The sequence below is a fragment of the Hypanus sabinus genome, chromosome 21 (genome assembly GCF_030144855.1).
Source record: "Hypanus sabinus isolate sHypSab1 chromosome 21, sHypSab1.hap1, whole genome shotgun sequence".
Classification (NCBI taxonomy): Eukaryota; Metazoa; Chordata; class Chondrichthyes; order Myliobatiformes; family Dasyatidae; genus Hypanus; species Hypanus sabinus.
In genome coordinates this window covers 64060738-64075571 of record NC_082726.1, presented here as the reverse complement: position 1 = coordinate 64075571, position 14834 = coordinate 64060738, and the positions used below count along the sequence as shown (strand labels likewise).

General features: G+C 40.8%; 1 protein-coding gene across 2 annotated transcripts in view; it reads right to left on the bottom strand.

Annotated features, from left to right (window-relative positions):
• Positions 1-14834, bottom strand: part of polr3a (polymerase (RNA) III (DNA directed) polypeptide A) — an 82342-nt gene that overhangs the window by 56141 nt on the left and 11367 nt on the right. For both annotated transcript variants that reach the window (XM_059946745.1, XM_059946746.1), the window contains 5 exons: positions 12399-12553; positions 10529-10768; positions 5401-5563; positions 3884-4020; positions 3697-3800 (listed from right to left, as the gene is read on the bottom strand). In XM_059946745.1, the coding sequence (XP_059802728.1) occupies positions 3697-3800; positions 3884-4020; positions 5401-5563; positions 10529-10768; positions 12399-12553 (799 nt within the window). The remainder of the gene's footprint in view (positions 1-3696; positions 3801-3883; positions 4021-5400; positions 5564-10528; positions 10769-12398; positions 12554-14834) is intronic.

The window sequence follows — 14834 nt, the reverse complement described above, 5'->3', positions numbered from 1 at the left end:
TAGGTGTGAACATGGCCAAGTGTGTTCACCAACACCTCTATTTCCTCAGAAGGCTAAAGAAATTAGAGCATATCCCCATTGACACTTAACACTTTTTATCAACGATCTACAGAAAGCATTTTGTATGCAAAATAGGGAGAAACGTCGACAGCGCTGCCTGGCCTGCTGTGTTCTACCAGCATTTTGTGTGTGTTGTTGTTTGAATTTCCAGCATCTGCAGATTTCCTCGAGTTTGCTGTATGCAAAATGCTTGGTACTGGCAACTGATCTTCACGTGAACACAAAAAGAAACGCAGAGTTGTGGACACAGCTCAGAATATCACAAGAACCAGCTTCCCTCTACGGACTCTTGTCTACACTGCCCACTGCCTCAGTAAAGCAAGCGTAATCAAAGACCCCACTCACTCTGGACATCCTCTCTTCTCCCCTCTCCTATGGGCAGAAGATACAGAAGCCTGAAAGTGCGTTACCACCAGGCTCAAGGACAGCTTCTATTCTGTTGTTATCAAACACTTGAATGGATCTTTTGTACAATAAGTAACTCTTGGACTCACAATCTACTTTGTTATCATCTTGTACTTTATCGTTTACCTGTACTGCACTCTTTTGATAGATTTTACACTTTATTCTGCAATGTTATTGTTTTACCTTGTTCTAGCTCAATGCACTGTGTGATGATTTGATCTGTGTGACCAGTATGCAACACTGTATTTTGGTACCTAACACAACAATAAACCAACACCAATCCAAAATGTTATTAAGAACAAACATTTTTTCTTAGGAGGATCCTTGGAATCAGGATGACTTGCTTCTGCAACCTCTGCCACAGGAGGTCCAGAGGTGTGAACAGCTGTGGATGGTCTATGAAGAGGCATAGTTGGCTCATTCTACATTCTGAGTGTCATATTTCCATGGAGTCCAGGATCTCAGTGACACCCTGGTTGCTCCTTCATCCTCAAATGGTCAGTTTTCCAGCAGGGTTGAGACCCTTCAGCTTGACAATCACGACAAAGGTTCCTGACCCAAAAAGTAGTCTGTCCGTTATCCCTCCACAGATGATGCCTGACCGACTGAGTTCCTCCAGCACCTGCAGTTTCTGCTTACTTTAAACTTGCCAGCTCACTGCACAGTACAAAGGGTAAAAGCACAAGTGAAATCAAAATGTACTTGAGTATTAATAGAAGAAACATCCAACAGTCCAGCACCAAAGTCCTAAGGATGCCAGATTATTGAAACCTTTACAGTGGCATGAAAAAGTTCGGGCACCCTGGTCAAAATTTCTGTTACTGTGAATAGCTAAGCAAGTAAAAGATTACCTGATTTCCAAAAGGCATAAAGTTAAAGTTGACACATTCCTTTAATATTTTAAGCATGATTTTTTTAAATTTCCATCTTTTACAGTTTCAAAATAACAAAAAAAGGAAAAGGGCCCGAAGCAAAAGTTTGGGCACCCTAGATGGGCAGTACTTAGTAACACCCCCTTTAGCAAGTATCACAGTTTGTAAACGCTTTCTGTAGCCAGCTAAGAGTCTTTCAATTCTTGTTCGGGGGATTTTTGCCCATTCTTTCTTTCAAAGGGCTTCTAGTTCTGTGAGATTTTTGGGCCGTCTTGCATGCACTGCTCTTGAGGTCTATACACAGATTTTTGATGATGTTTAGGACGGGAGACTGTAAGGGCCACGACAAAATCTTCAGCTTGTGCCTCTTGAGGTAATCCATTGTGGATTTTGAGGTGTGTTTAGGATCATTATCCTGTTGTAGAAGTCATTCTCTTTTCATCTTCAGCTTTTTTACAGATGATGTGATGTTTGCTTCCAGAATTTGCTGGTATTTAATTGATTTCATTCTTCCCTCTACCAGTGAAATGTTCCCCGTGCCACTGGCTGCAACACAAGCCCAAAACATGATCGATCCACCCGTGCTTAACAATTGGAGAGGTGTTCTTTTCATGAAATTCTGTACCCTTTTTTCTCCAAACATACCTTTGCTCATTGTGGCCAAAAAGTTTTATTTTAACTTCATCAGTCCACCGGACTTGTTTCCAAAATGCATCAGGCTTGTTTAGATGTTCCTTTGCAAACTTCTGACGCTGAATTTTGTGGTGAGGATGCAGGAAAGTTTTTCTTCTGATGACTCTTCCATGAAGGTCATATTTGTGCAGGTGTCGCTGTACAGTAGAACAGTGCACCACCACTCCAGGGTCTGCTAATCTTCCTGAAGGGCTTGTGCAGTCAAATTGGCGTTTTGATTTGCCTTTCTATCAATCCTACGAGCAGTTCTCTCAGAAAGTTTTCTTGGTCTTCCAGACCTCAACTTGACCTCCACCGTTCCTGTTAACTGCCATTTCTTAATTACATTACGAACTGAGGAAACAGCTACCTGAAAACGCTTTGCTATCTTCTTATAGCCTTCTCCTGCTTTGTGGGCATCATTTATTTTAATTTTCAGAGTGCTAGGCAGCTGCTTAGAGGAGCCCATGGCTGCCGATTGTTGGGACAAGGTTTGAGGAGTCAGGGTATTTATAAAGCTTTGAAATTTGCATCACCTGGCCTTTCCTAACGATGACTATAAACAAGCCATAGCCCTATCAAGCTAGTTAAGGCCTGAGACCTGGTAAAAGTTATCTGCAAGCTCAAATCTCTTGGGGTGCCCAAACTTTTGCATGGTACTCCTTTCCATTTTTTCACTCTAAAATTGCACAAAACAAAAATAATACACTAATCTTGCTTAAAATGTTGAAAAGAATGTTTCATCTTTAACTTTATGACTTTTGGAGATCAGTTCATCATCTACTCACTTAACTATTCACAGTAACGACGAGATTTTGACCAAGGATGCACAAACTTTTGCATGCCACTATAAAAATACAGTAACATCAGAATTAAGGGGTACAAACCGAAGATGGAAATGTGAAATTAAGTCACCTATTTGACATAATGTTGTAGACAGCAAATCAAGCACAGGGACACCTAAAATAAATTAACAGTATTTAAAATGTATTAATTTAATGGAACAGGCTATTCTGGCCCAATGAGCTGTTCCACCTGAATAGGAAATTGAAAACAAAATAAGAATTCCTTTTGTTGTAAAACAAAATTCCAAGGAAATCAACATTTGTATGTTGCTGCTAAATGTACGTATTGGAGTTTTACTGTACATAAATAAAATATACTTAAATATTGGAATCGAAGCATACAAACCGATGATGGAAATGTGAAATTAGGTCACCTAGCTGTTAAAATGTCATAGACAGCAAATTAAGTATAGGGTCATCCAAACTAAATCAAGACTAAATAGAATCAGAATTTCTTCTGATATGAAACAAAACTGTTGATGAAATCATCAACACAAGAGATTCTTCAGATGCTGGAAATCCAAAGCAACAGACACAAAATACTGGAGGAACTCAGCAGGTCAGGCAGCATCCATGGAAATGAATAACAGTTAATGTTTCAGGCTGAGACTCTTCATCAGGACTGGAAAGGAAAAGGGAAGATGTCAGAATGAAAAGGTAGGGGGAGCGGAATAAGTACAAGTTAGAAGGTAATAGTAAAGCCAGGTGGGTGGAAAAGTTAAAAGTCTGTGGAAGAAGGAATCTGAGTGGACCATGGGAGAAAGGGAAAGGGGGGGGCACCAGGGGGAGGTAATAGGCAGGCGAGAAGAGATAAGAGGTCCGAGTGGGGAATAGATCATCACCTCTTCAAATTTGTATGCCGCTGCTGAATGAAGTTAGCTCCTGGATGTACTTCTGGCCCATTACGCACAAGTTTTTGCATTAATCCCAGATTAGCCTTTGTCACCTGCAGTAAAAATAACCAAGTTTATGTGTATTAACATACTCCTTCCAAAACAAGGAAAAAAGTACCTTAAAAAGAGAACTCACTCTTTCGGGATAGGTCAGGATCTTTGCCACATGCACTGGAACCGCTACTTCATCTATACGCAGATTTGGATCAGGAGAAATTACAGTCCTGCTGGAAAAATCCACTCTTTTCCCAGACAAATTGCCTCGAAATCGACCTAAAGTGTTTTGAATGGAGGGTTAATTATTATTAAATCTTTAGGTATGATTATAAGGGTTTTTTTTTAAATCTTCCTGACGGCCTTATTATTTGATAGCTAATTCAATATGACAAATACTGTATGCAGCTTGCCTGAGTTCATTGTTACTTTGGCTCAGGATCTGAACTGGAACAGCTTGCAGTTACATTTTATGATGCCTTTATTTGTCACATGTACATCAAAGCATACAGTGAAATGCATCATTTTTGTCAACAACCAACATAGTCCAAGGGTATGCGGGTGGCAGTCTTAGTACTCCTAGCACCAACATTACCTGCTCACAACTCACTAACCCTAACCTGTATGCCTTTGGAATGTGTGTGGAAACTAGAGTACCTGGAGGAAACCATGGGGTCACAGGGAGACAACCAAACTCCTTACTGACAGTGACCAGTACTGAATGTGCATTACTGGTGCTGTAAAGTTTTACTCTGACCACTATGCTACCATGCTGCCCAAGATCCAGACAGAATGAAATTTAGTTTGGAGATACAGATGTTATATTATTGTAACAACACTTTGTCAGAGGAGTTGAAAATTCCTGACAGAAGTGAAAATTACCTTTTTCAATTCACTCATTATTGGACTCTAAAGTTTGGGACTTCTTATTTCATTAAATAAATGCTCCTATCAATTGTACCCAAAGCAATGACATTTTGGATTAAGTTATTCTAATTTCCTATGAGAGTCTTTAGGCCTCACTGTATTTTGATATCAATGTTGACTTCATTCAGCTACGGAAAACATCTACATATTTGTTTTGATAATTAAGTTTTTCTTTGTATACTTCATTCTACATAACTTACATGCCTGTTGGTTAATTTCATACCAGGACTGGTGGCCAACAGCTCTCCGGGTCTATCACTTGTCATAACAGCACCTCTGCTTTCTTAGAAGTTTCCACAGATTCAGTTTATCACCAAAAACTCTGACAAACTTCTATGGGTACACAGTGGAGATCATCCTAACTGGCTGCATCATGGCCTGGTATGGAAATATCATACCAGGAATGGAAAATGCTACAGCTCAGTCCATCACAGGGAAAATCCTCCCCGGTATTGAGCTCATTTACATGGGAGTGCTACCTCAAGAAAGCAGCATCCATCATAAGGACCCCCCCCCAACATCCAGACCATGCTCACTTCTCCCTTCTACATTGGGGAAGCGGGTACAGAATCCTTGAGTCCCACACCACGAGGTTCAGGAACAGTTATTACCCTACAACCATCAGGGTCTTGAACTGGCGTGGATAACTTCATTCACAACTCTTTGACTTGATTATTACCAGTATTTTCTCTGAGCATTTAGATAGACAGACATACAGTCTAAGCAACTTACCCTGTTTTCCTTTCAGCCGCTGCACGAAGCCCCTGGTCCACTTCTTTGGTGCCATGTTGAGAGGAATGCCAGAAAGCTCACTATTGATATATAGGGCACACTGCAATTGTAAAAAGTCCCAGTCTTCCATGATCATTTGAGTCTTCGCTCCAGACATGCGATGCTGAGGACACAAGGGTTCATTAACAGATTATGATCTGAAAGGGGAAACTACTGATAAATTACCAGTATGAAGTTATTCTATATGGCAACAGAACCATTTCCTTCTCTTTCCCCTGCACAATGCTGTGCTCATGTTATGAGGGGTGATTGATAAGTTTGTGGCCTAAGATAGGAGGAGTCAATTTTTTTAAAAACTAGCACATTTATTTTTCAACATAGTCCTAGGAAAGGACACACTTAGTCCAGTGGCCATGAGCATACTGATCTTGGACCTCCAGAAAGTGTCCACAGTAGGGGTGATTGATAAGTTCGTGGTCTACGGTAGAAGGAGATGAGTTATACAGCTTTCGTTACATGCACATGCAGTTCAACTCTTTGTGAGATTATGCAGAAAGTTTGAAGTTAATAACAGGGGTGATTGATTAAGCTCGTGGCCTAAGGTAGAAGGTGATGAGTTATCCCCCACCTCGACTTGTTCAATTTTTGTAAAATTTTTTTTACAATCTATACTTTCACAATACTAGCTCAGATGCTCTTTCCCGCCTCCCCCGCAAATGCCATCAAATGCACATCATTCATCACTACAGTTTTCAAAGTTTAAACATAACTTCTCCAGCTTTCTTCAGTCTGTCATGAACACCATCAACATAGTCACGACTCTACACTCAAATTCCTCCCAAAATTCAGAAGTCAAACCATCAGCATGTTATGACACAAAGCATATTTGACAGGGGTACACATGCCAACAGTTAACATTTATCTTTAACTTTCCTTCCCTCATAACTTGACCTAGGTTTTCTAATTTTTGCTGCTTCTCATCTCTTCTGCATTGTGTATATTACCTAACGTTTCACAGATTTAATACAAAGACCAAAAATATAATGTCCACTAATTATGTACTAGTTATGTACATAACAAGTTACTTTTTTAAAGACCATGGTGCAGAACAAAGAAGGGCCATTGTACATTGGGATCAGGTGAAAAGGCTTCTGGCAATTGCCAGAACACACGTGAAACAAAAGGTTAGGCCAGGAATGTGACTCAGGTCCAAGCCACACAGTACCATACCAGACAAAAAGATTGTGGATGTAGCTAAATTGTGACAGTGGATAAGACCAAACCAATAGGGAGGAAATTGAGCATTAAATATGGAAAAATAACTTGGGGGCAGAAGTTGAAAGAACAAAGTTCTAGTTAATCATCATTATGTGCCATGTCGCATGATATGGGCAATCACAATCTCATGACCATGATTGTTCTTGGCAAAGTTTTCTACAGAAGTGGCTTGCCATTGCCTTCTTCTGGGCAGTGTCTTTACAAGACAGGTGACCCCAACCATTATCAATACTCTTCAGAAATGTCTGCCTGGTGTCAGTGGTCACATAACCAGGACTTGTGATATGCACCAGCTCCAGCTGCTCATACAACCATCCACCACCTGCTCCCATGGCTTCACATGACCCTGATCGAGGTGGTGGTGGTGGTGGGGGGGGGGGGGGGGGGGGTGCTAAACATGTACCACACCCTGTAGGCTAACAGAGAGAAGCGCCTTTACGCTTCCTTTGGTAGAAACTTACCTCCACTAGTAAATAAGAAAGTTAAAAAACAACAGGTTTTGTGCAAATTATTTGAAGCGGCTGTAAGATACTGTATTGTACAGAGATGGTAAAGTGGGGAAGGTTACTCACAATGACCACAAGATGGTGCCCATGTACTCTATCCAGAAGAAACCCAAACTAAATTCCAGATATATGCACCAGACTGAGTTGCCAATAATAAATTACATCAGAACCCAATATAGCTTTCAGCATTAAGATATACAATATTATGTGGTGTACGCAAACATTATTGTATACAATTAAGAGACACTGCCTTTAACCAGATTTAATACTACATCTCCTTACTGTTGTAATAATTCAAAAGCTTTCAAAGTGCACTCTGCAGTAGAACATCATTCCCCGCTCAGTTTTATTATGCTGAGTTTAAATATAGGACTTCCACCGCTGTATGCTAGGTCCAAATCGCAGCCTACACTAATGGGTTTGTCAAACAAAATCACACAGCTCTATTGTGTAGATAAGTTCTCCACATTTCAATGTAAACAATATAGGTCAGCCAAGAGGATGAATATCATTCTGAGAATATCACTACATTTCTCCCTACGTAAACCTCCATCATCTACTCAAGCCGCTATATCACCCTGATGTCCATACTTCAGGCCAATAGTCCTGCTTTCAACTTTACATGCTGACGTCTGACACTGGGTCTTCACTCTGCCATTATCACTGTTACGATGGTGCGGTGGTTAGCACAATGCTTTTCAGTACAGGCAACCCAGGTTCAATTCCTGCTGCCGCCTGTAAGGAGTTTGTACATTTCCCCCATGGCCACATGAAATTCCATCCACAGTTCAAAGCCTCACTGGTAGGAAGGTTAATTGGTCATTGCAAGTTATTCTGTGATTAGGCTAGGATTCAAAATTGGGGGATTGCTGGGCAGCACAGCTCAAAGGGCCAATTAACACGTTGCATCTCAATAGTAAATAAATCATTACAGTATATAGTTGTGACTGTACACTCAAATTTCTCCCAAAATTCATAAGCCAAACCATCAGCATGTTATATATTCTTTTCATTCTCAAGTAGCATAAGGCATGTTTGACAAGGGCACAATGTTATGTTTAATTGTTGAGTATTTGGAATAGAAAAGGATCTTGGCAATTGTAGGGATGACTTGTAGCGGACTGAAAAGCTTGAGCATATAGATATTAAGGAAGAGATGTGCTAGAGCTTTTGGAAAGCATCAAGTTGGTTAAGTCACTGGGACCGGACGGGATGTACCCCAGGCTAATGTGGGAAGTGGGGGAGGAGACTGCTGAGCCTCTAGCGATGATCTTTGCATCATCAATGAGGACAGGAGATATACCGGAGGACTGGAGGGTTGCGGATATTGTTCCTTTATTCAAGAAAGGGAGTAGAGATAGCCCAGGAAATTATAGACCAGTGAGTCTTACTTCAGTGGTTGGTAAGTTGATGGAGAAGATCCTGAGAGGCAGGATTTACGAACATTTGGAGAGGCATTATATGATTAGGAATAGTCAGCATGGCTTTGTTAAAGGCAAGTCGTGCCTTATGAGCCTGATTGAATTTTTTGAGGGTGTGACTAAACACATTGGTAGAGCAGTAGATGTAGTGTATATGGATTTCAGCATGGCATTCGATAAGGTACCCTATGCAAGGCTTATTGAGAAAGTAAGGAGGCAAGGGATCCAAGGGGACATTGCTTTGTGGATCCAGAAATGGATTGCCCACAGAAGGCAAAGAATGTTTGTAGGTGGGTCATATTCTGCATGGAGGTCAGTGACCAGTGGCGAGCCTCAGGGATCTGTTCTGGGACCCTTACTCTTCATGGTTTTTATAAATGACCTGGATGAGGGAAGTGGATGGATGGCTTAGTAAATTTGCTGATGACACAAAGATTGGGGGTGTTGTGGATAGTGTGGAGGGCTGTCAGAGGTTATAGCGAGACATTGACAGGATGTAAAACTAGGCTGAGAAGTGGCAGATGGAGTCTAACCCAGATAAGTGTGAGGTTCATTTTGGTAATCAAATATGATGGCAAAATTCAGCATTAATGGTAAGACTCTTGGCAGTGTGGAGGATCAGAGGGATCTTGGGTTCTGAGTCCATAGGACATTCTAAGCTGCTATGCAGGTTGACTCTGTGGTTAAGAAGGTATACGGTGCATTGGCCTTCATCAATCATGGGATTGAGTTTAAGAGCTCTGGGTCTGTACTCGTTGGAATTTAGAAGGTTGGGTTTGGTGGGGGGGGGGGGGGGGAAACAACGAAATCTCATTGAAACCTTTTGAATGTTTAAAGGCCTAGACAGAGTAGATGTGGAAAGAGTCTAGGACGAGAGAGCACAGCCTCAGGATAGAGGGGCATCCATTTAACACAGAAACGTAGAAAACCTACAGCACAGTACAGGCCCTTCAGCCCACAAAGTTGTGCCAAACAATTAAAACAGAAATACGGAGGAATTTCATTAGCTACCAGAGGGCGGTGAAGTTGTGGAAATTGTGACCACAGGCAGCTGTAGAGATGAGGTCGTTGGGTGTACTTAAGGCAGAGCCTGATAGGTTCTTGATTGGACTCAGTATCAAATGTTACGGGGAGAAGGCTGGGGAGTGGGGCTGAAGAGGGGGAGAAAGGATCAGCCATAACTGAATGGCAGAGCAGACTCGATGGGCCAAATGGCCTAATTCTGCTCCTATATCTTATGGTCTAACCTACTAACCTGTATGTCTTTGGAACATGGAAGGAAACCAGAGTATCCGGAGGAAACACACGTGGTTCACGTGGAAGATGTACAAACTCCTTGCAGATGGCACCAGATTTGAATACCAAACTCCAAAGCCCTGAACTGTTATAGTGCCACACTAACCACAATGTTACCATGGCTATTTCGGGCTTTGCTGCTTCTACCAAAACTCTGGGCCCCTTGGTAGCATAGCAGTTAGCTCGGCGCCATTATAGCTTGAGGTATTGGACTTTGGAGTTTAACTCCCCCGTCATCTGTAAAGAATCTTTGTATGTCCTCCCCGTGGAATACGTGGGTTTCCTCCCACAGTCCAAAGACGTACCATTTAGTAGGTTAACTAGTCATTGTAAATGGTTCTGTGATTAGGCTGGGGTTAAATAGGTGGTTACTGGGCAGTGTAGTATGGAGGGACAAAAATAAAAATAAACACAGAGTTAACATACTTAATAAATGTAACATAACAGATTTTTTTTCTTAAGAGTTTTGTTGTTTATTGTGAAACCCCACCGAAGGCCCAGGGCTGTACTGGTTAAGATTGGACCTCTGATGAGCTGATTTTAGCTTTACATCTTAAACCATGCCAATCATCATCGAAAATTGTATTTCATTCATTTATAATTCAAATTCTAGAAACATTAACAAACCTTTTTAATGACATCATTTAAGAAGATAATTTCTGTCAGTTTCATGGTTAGGTCATCTTCGTTTGTGCCCGATTTCAAGTCGCTCACCACGGAGGGGCGAATACACAGTGGAGGAACCAATAACCGAGTGAGGACCAGGTCGGCAGGCTTCCCGGCCTCTGGGTTCATGAGGAGCAGCGGGATGTCTTCTGAGGGAATTCGTTTGAATAGATTCAAAACCACAAGGGGATTGAGATTCTCCTGGAAAATAAATATAGCAAGTTGCAGCAACCTTTTGCTAGATTTTAGGGCATGTAATCTATGTTGCTCAAGGATCAACTTTATTTGCTATATACATTTACATGTATTAGAATTTGCTATGGTGTGGTAGTCAGGGCATAACATGCACCAAAAAATATTCAACAATTATACAGAATAAGAAATTAAAGAAAAAATAAAATTAGAGATTAAAGGGCAGATACAGAATAAAATGTGCATAGATTAATACCAGCATGTACTTACAATGTAAACAGCAAGATAAAAAGTGGATTAATGTGGTTGCAGTGTAATGACATGGGAAAAGATTGGGGAGGGGGGTGTGTGTGGAGAGAGCCTAACTGGAATGGTTGATCAGATTTACTGCCTATGGCAAGAAACTTTTAAAATGGTATGGTTTTTATTTTAATAACCCAATGGATCTTTCGGAAAAGATAGTTTGCAGGTTGGGTAGTGTCCGCAATATTTTTCCTGTCAGCTTCTTTGTCACGGACACATAGAAGTTCAAGCTGTTATGTAAATCATACAACGGAGCTATTCATGAGTCTTATAATAGCAGGACTGAAGCTGTTCTTGAACGGGCTGGCATGTGCTTTTAGACTTTTGTATCTTCTTCCCAACTGGTGAGGGGAGAAGAGAAAATGCTCGGGATCCTTGATTATGTTGGCTGCTTTACTGAGGTAGCAGGAGGTATAGGCAAAGTCTGTGGCGGGGATGCTGGTTTCCATGCTTTGCTGAGCCACGTCCACAATTCTCTGTAGTTTCTTACGGTTATGAGCAGAGGAGCTGTCATACCAAGCCGTGATTAATCTAGACAGGATGCATTCTATGGTGCATTGATAAAAATTGTTAAGGGTTAAAAGGGGCATGCCGAATATCTTTAGCCTCCTGAGAAAGTAGAGCCATTCATGAACTTCCTTGGCTATGGCATCTACTTAGTTGGACCAGGGCAGTTATTGGTGATGTTACTCCTGGGAACTTGGATATCATCTGGACTTGATGGCCTAAGTTACGAGGACAGATTGTGTAAACTAGGATTTTATGCCTTGGAACGCAGGAGATTGAGGGGCTATTTGACAGAGGTTTTTTAAGTTCATGAAGGGTACTCAGAGTGAAAGCACAAAGTCTTTTTTTCCAGGGAGTAAGTGCTAAAAACAAGAGGATGTAAATTTAAGATTAGAGGCAAGAGGTTTAAAGGGGACATGGGGGAAGCAACCTCTTCACACTAAGAGTGGTAGGTATTTGGAATGAACTGCCAGAAATGATTGAGGCATGTACAACAGCGATATTCTAAAGCCATCTGAATAAGTACATGGATGGGAAAAGTTTAGAAGGCTAGAATCAGACACAGGGAGATGGGACTAGATCACCAGGCAACTAGTACGGACTAGTGGGTCTGAGTGGCCTGTTTCAATGTTGTAAGACTCTATGATTTGATTGACAAAGATAATAAAGCAATGACATACGTAAAAAAGTTTACAATGAAGAGCAAGCATAAACTGCAAATGTATGTCTCACATACTCGACAAATCAACTGCACCAATTAAAAATAAGGTTCAAAATCTATTTCTGCAAATAGTCAAGAATATGTTCAAGAAGATTCAACAGTACTAACTTGTGCTCTTCCAAGCAAAGCCTCCACCTCTTTGTTGTGTTCAATGGCTGTATCAAAGGACTGCAGAAAATCGGATACCACAGGATCCACTACTTTCTTGTTGGTTTTGTACTTTTCGTGGATAATTTTTAGCAAACCACATTTTTTCACTGGACCTATTTAAAACAGAGGACCAAAACTTTTAACCTGTTGAGCACTACTTAAGTATAAAATATATATCATTCATCTTTAAACCAGAATAAAATAGAAAAGCTTGGATTTATAGTATGCTTTTATCATATTCCAGAAAGTCCCTCAGTTGTTCCTTGTTGAACTGTCATGTACTCTGACATATACAATTTTCAGTGCAATCCCCTGTATAGTGTATGTTTATAAATACCCTATTTATATACCTTATATAAATATATTTATAATACCCTATATATCACCTTATATACAATATATTTAAAATACCCTATTTACATACTTCAATCTGATATATTTATATATATTCTATATACTGTGCACTTATATGGTAGATTCCAGTTAATTGGGACAGCCATTTATTTTGGACAACTCTTAAAAGAACAAAAACTAAATCTAGAAATAGCTGGGATTCCCTTCATTTATCTGGGATAATATGCTGCTTAATTGGGACAGGTGACTGCTGCTGATCAGATTCTAATCAGCATCTGTCGCTTGCATTTGCATGGTTGTTAGACGCTGCACCATGCTTAGACTGAAAAGTTTTTAAATAATGTCAGTAGTGTCTGCTCGTGTTCAAAAAGCAATGATTTTTGTCACTGACAATTGGTGAAAAATAAGCAGTTAAGACCTTTCAGAACTGTTTTTCTCACCGCAGTTTCAAGCATTCAGGCTTGGAGATGCCCAGAAATGGTTGGGAAAATGAAACAATTTCACTATTTCAACAAGTTAGGAATTACGAAGGTATCGACAGCCATCTTGAATATTACAATGAAATAAAGGTTTGAAGGATGCAACCGTCTAAAGCGGGGGTCGGCAACCTGCGGCTCCCGAGCCATTTGTGGCTCTTTCACCTCTGTGCTGCGGCTCCCTGTGGCTTTGGGAAATAATTGGTCAGTATTTAATTAAAATGTATTTTATGTTAGTTTGTTAGCTTTTGAAATGTAATTCTAAATTTGAAGATTATGGTGATCTTGTACAATCTAAGTGTGGCGACACATTTCCTGGCACATCCGAAACGGCTCACAATTAGCCAGCATTCCGGCTAAGGGAGATAGCCTACGGGGGTTTGTGAGTACGCGTCTTTTGCAGCATCTGCGTCCATGGGGGCTGGGTTGAGGGAGGCTTAAAAGCAAGGCTGTTTAGTTCGAATAAAGTTATTCGACTGCAGTTTACTGACTGCGTGAGCACACCGCTACAACGTGTTTTTATCGCTATTAATATACGTCACCACTGCCAATACCTGACACCCGCCAGTGCGCGATTTCTTTAATTTTTCGATCCAAGGTAAGCCAACTATGGAGAATTCTAAAAAAAGAAAAGTGACTGAAGAAAACAGAACGTTTAATGATACGTGGACAGATTCATTTGCTTTCACTGTTGACGAGACTGGTTTACCGGTATGCTTAATATGCAATGAGAAACTAGCAAACAACAAAAAGTCAAATGTCGCAAGGCATTTCCAGAGTAAACACGCAGCCTTTGCTCAAAAATATCCGGATGGAGATGAGAGAAAAAAAGCCGTTTCGGAACTGATGCGGAAGGTTGATCTGAGCAAAAATCATTTCCAGAAATGGATGAAGTCTGGAAAATCAACGACATACGCCAGTTATATTGCCGCTCAGGAAATAGTCAGGCACGGGAAGCAGTTTACAGATGGTGAATATATAAAAGAATCTTTCATTAAGATTTCAGAACATCTATTCACGGACTTTAAAAACAAGAGTGAAATTGTGCAGAAAATCAGGGATATGCCCCTCTCTGCAAAGACTGTCAAAGACAGAACCATAAAAATGGCAGAAGACATCACAAGACAGCAAATTAAAGACATCAATTCAGCTGTGGCCTACTCGATTGCCTGTGACGAGTCTAAAGACAAAGGTGATATTGAACAAATAGCGTTGTTCTGCCGGTATGTAAACTCTGCCGGGCCACAGGAAGAACTGATTGAGTTGATACCTCTAAAAGACCAAACACGGGGGGAGGACATCTGTGAGGCTGTCTTGAATTGTTTAAGAGCCAAAGGAATAAAGACCACCCATCTGGTGTCAGTAGCTACTGATGGGGCTCCGAATATGACGGGAACGCACAAGGGATTTGTGGCTTTACTGCAGAAGTCGCTGGACAGAAAGCTGCTGACTTTTCACTGCATCTTGCACCAAGAGGCACTGTGCGCTCAAACATTTCCTCCAGAATGCACAGAAGTAATGGATGTTGTCATTCAGATTGTCAATAAAATAATGGCAAAAAGTT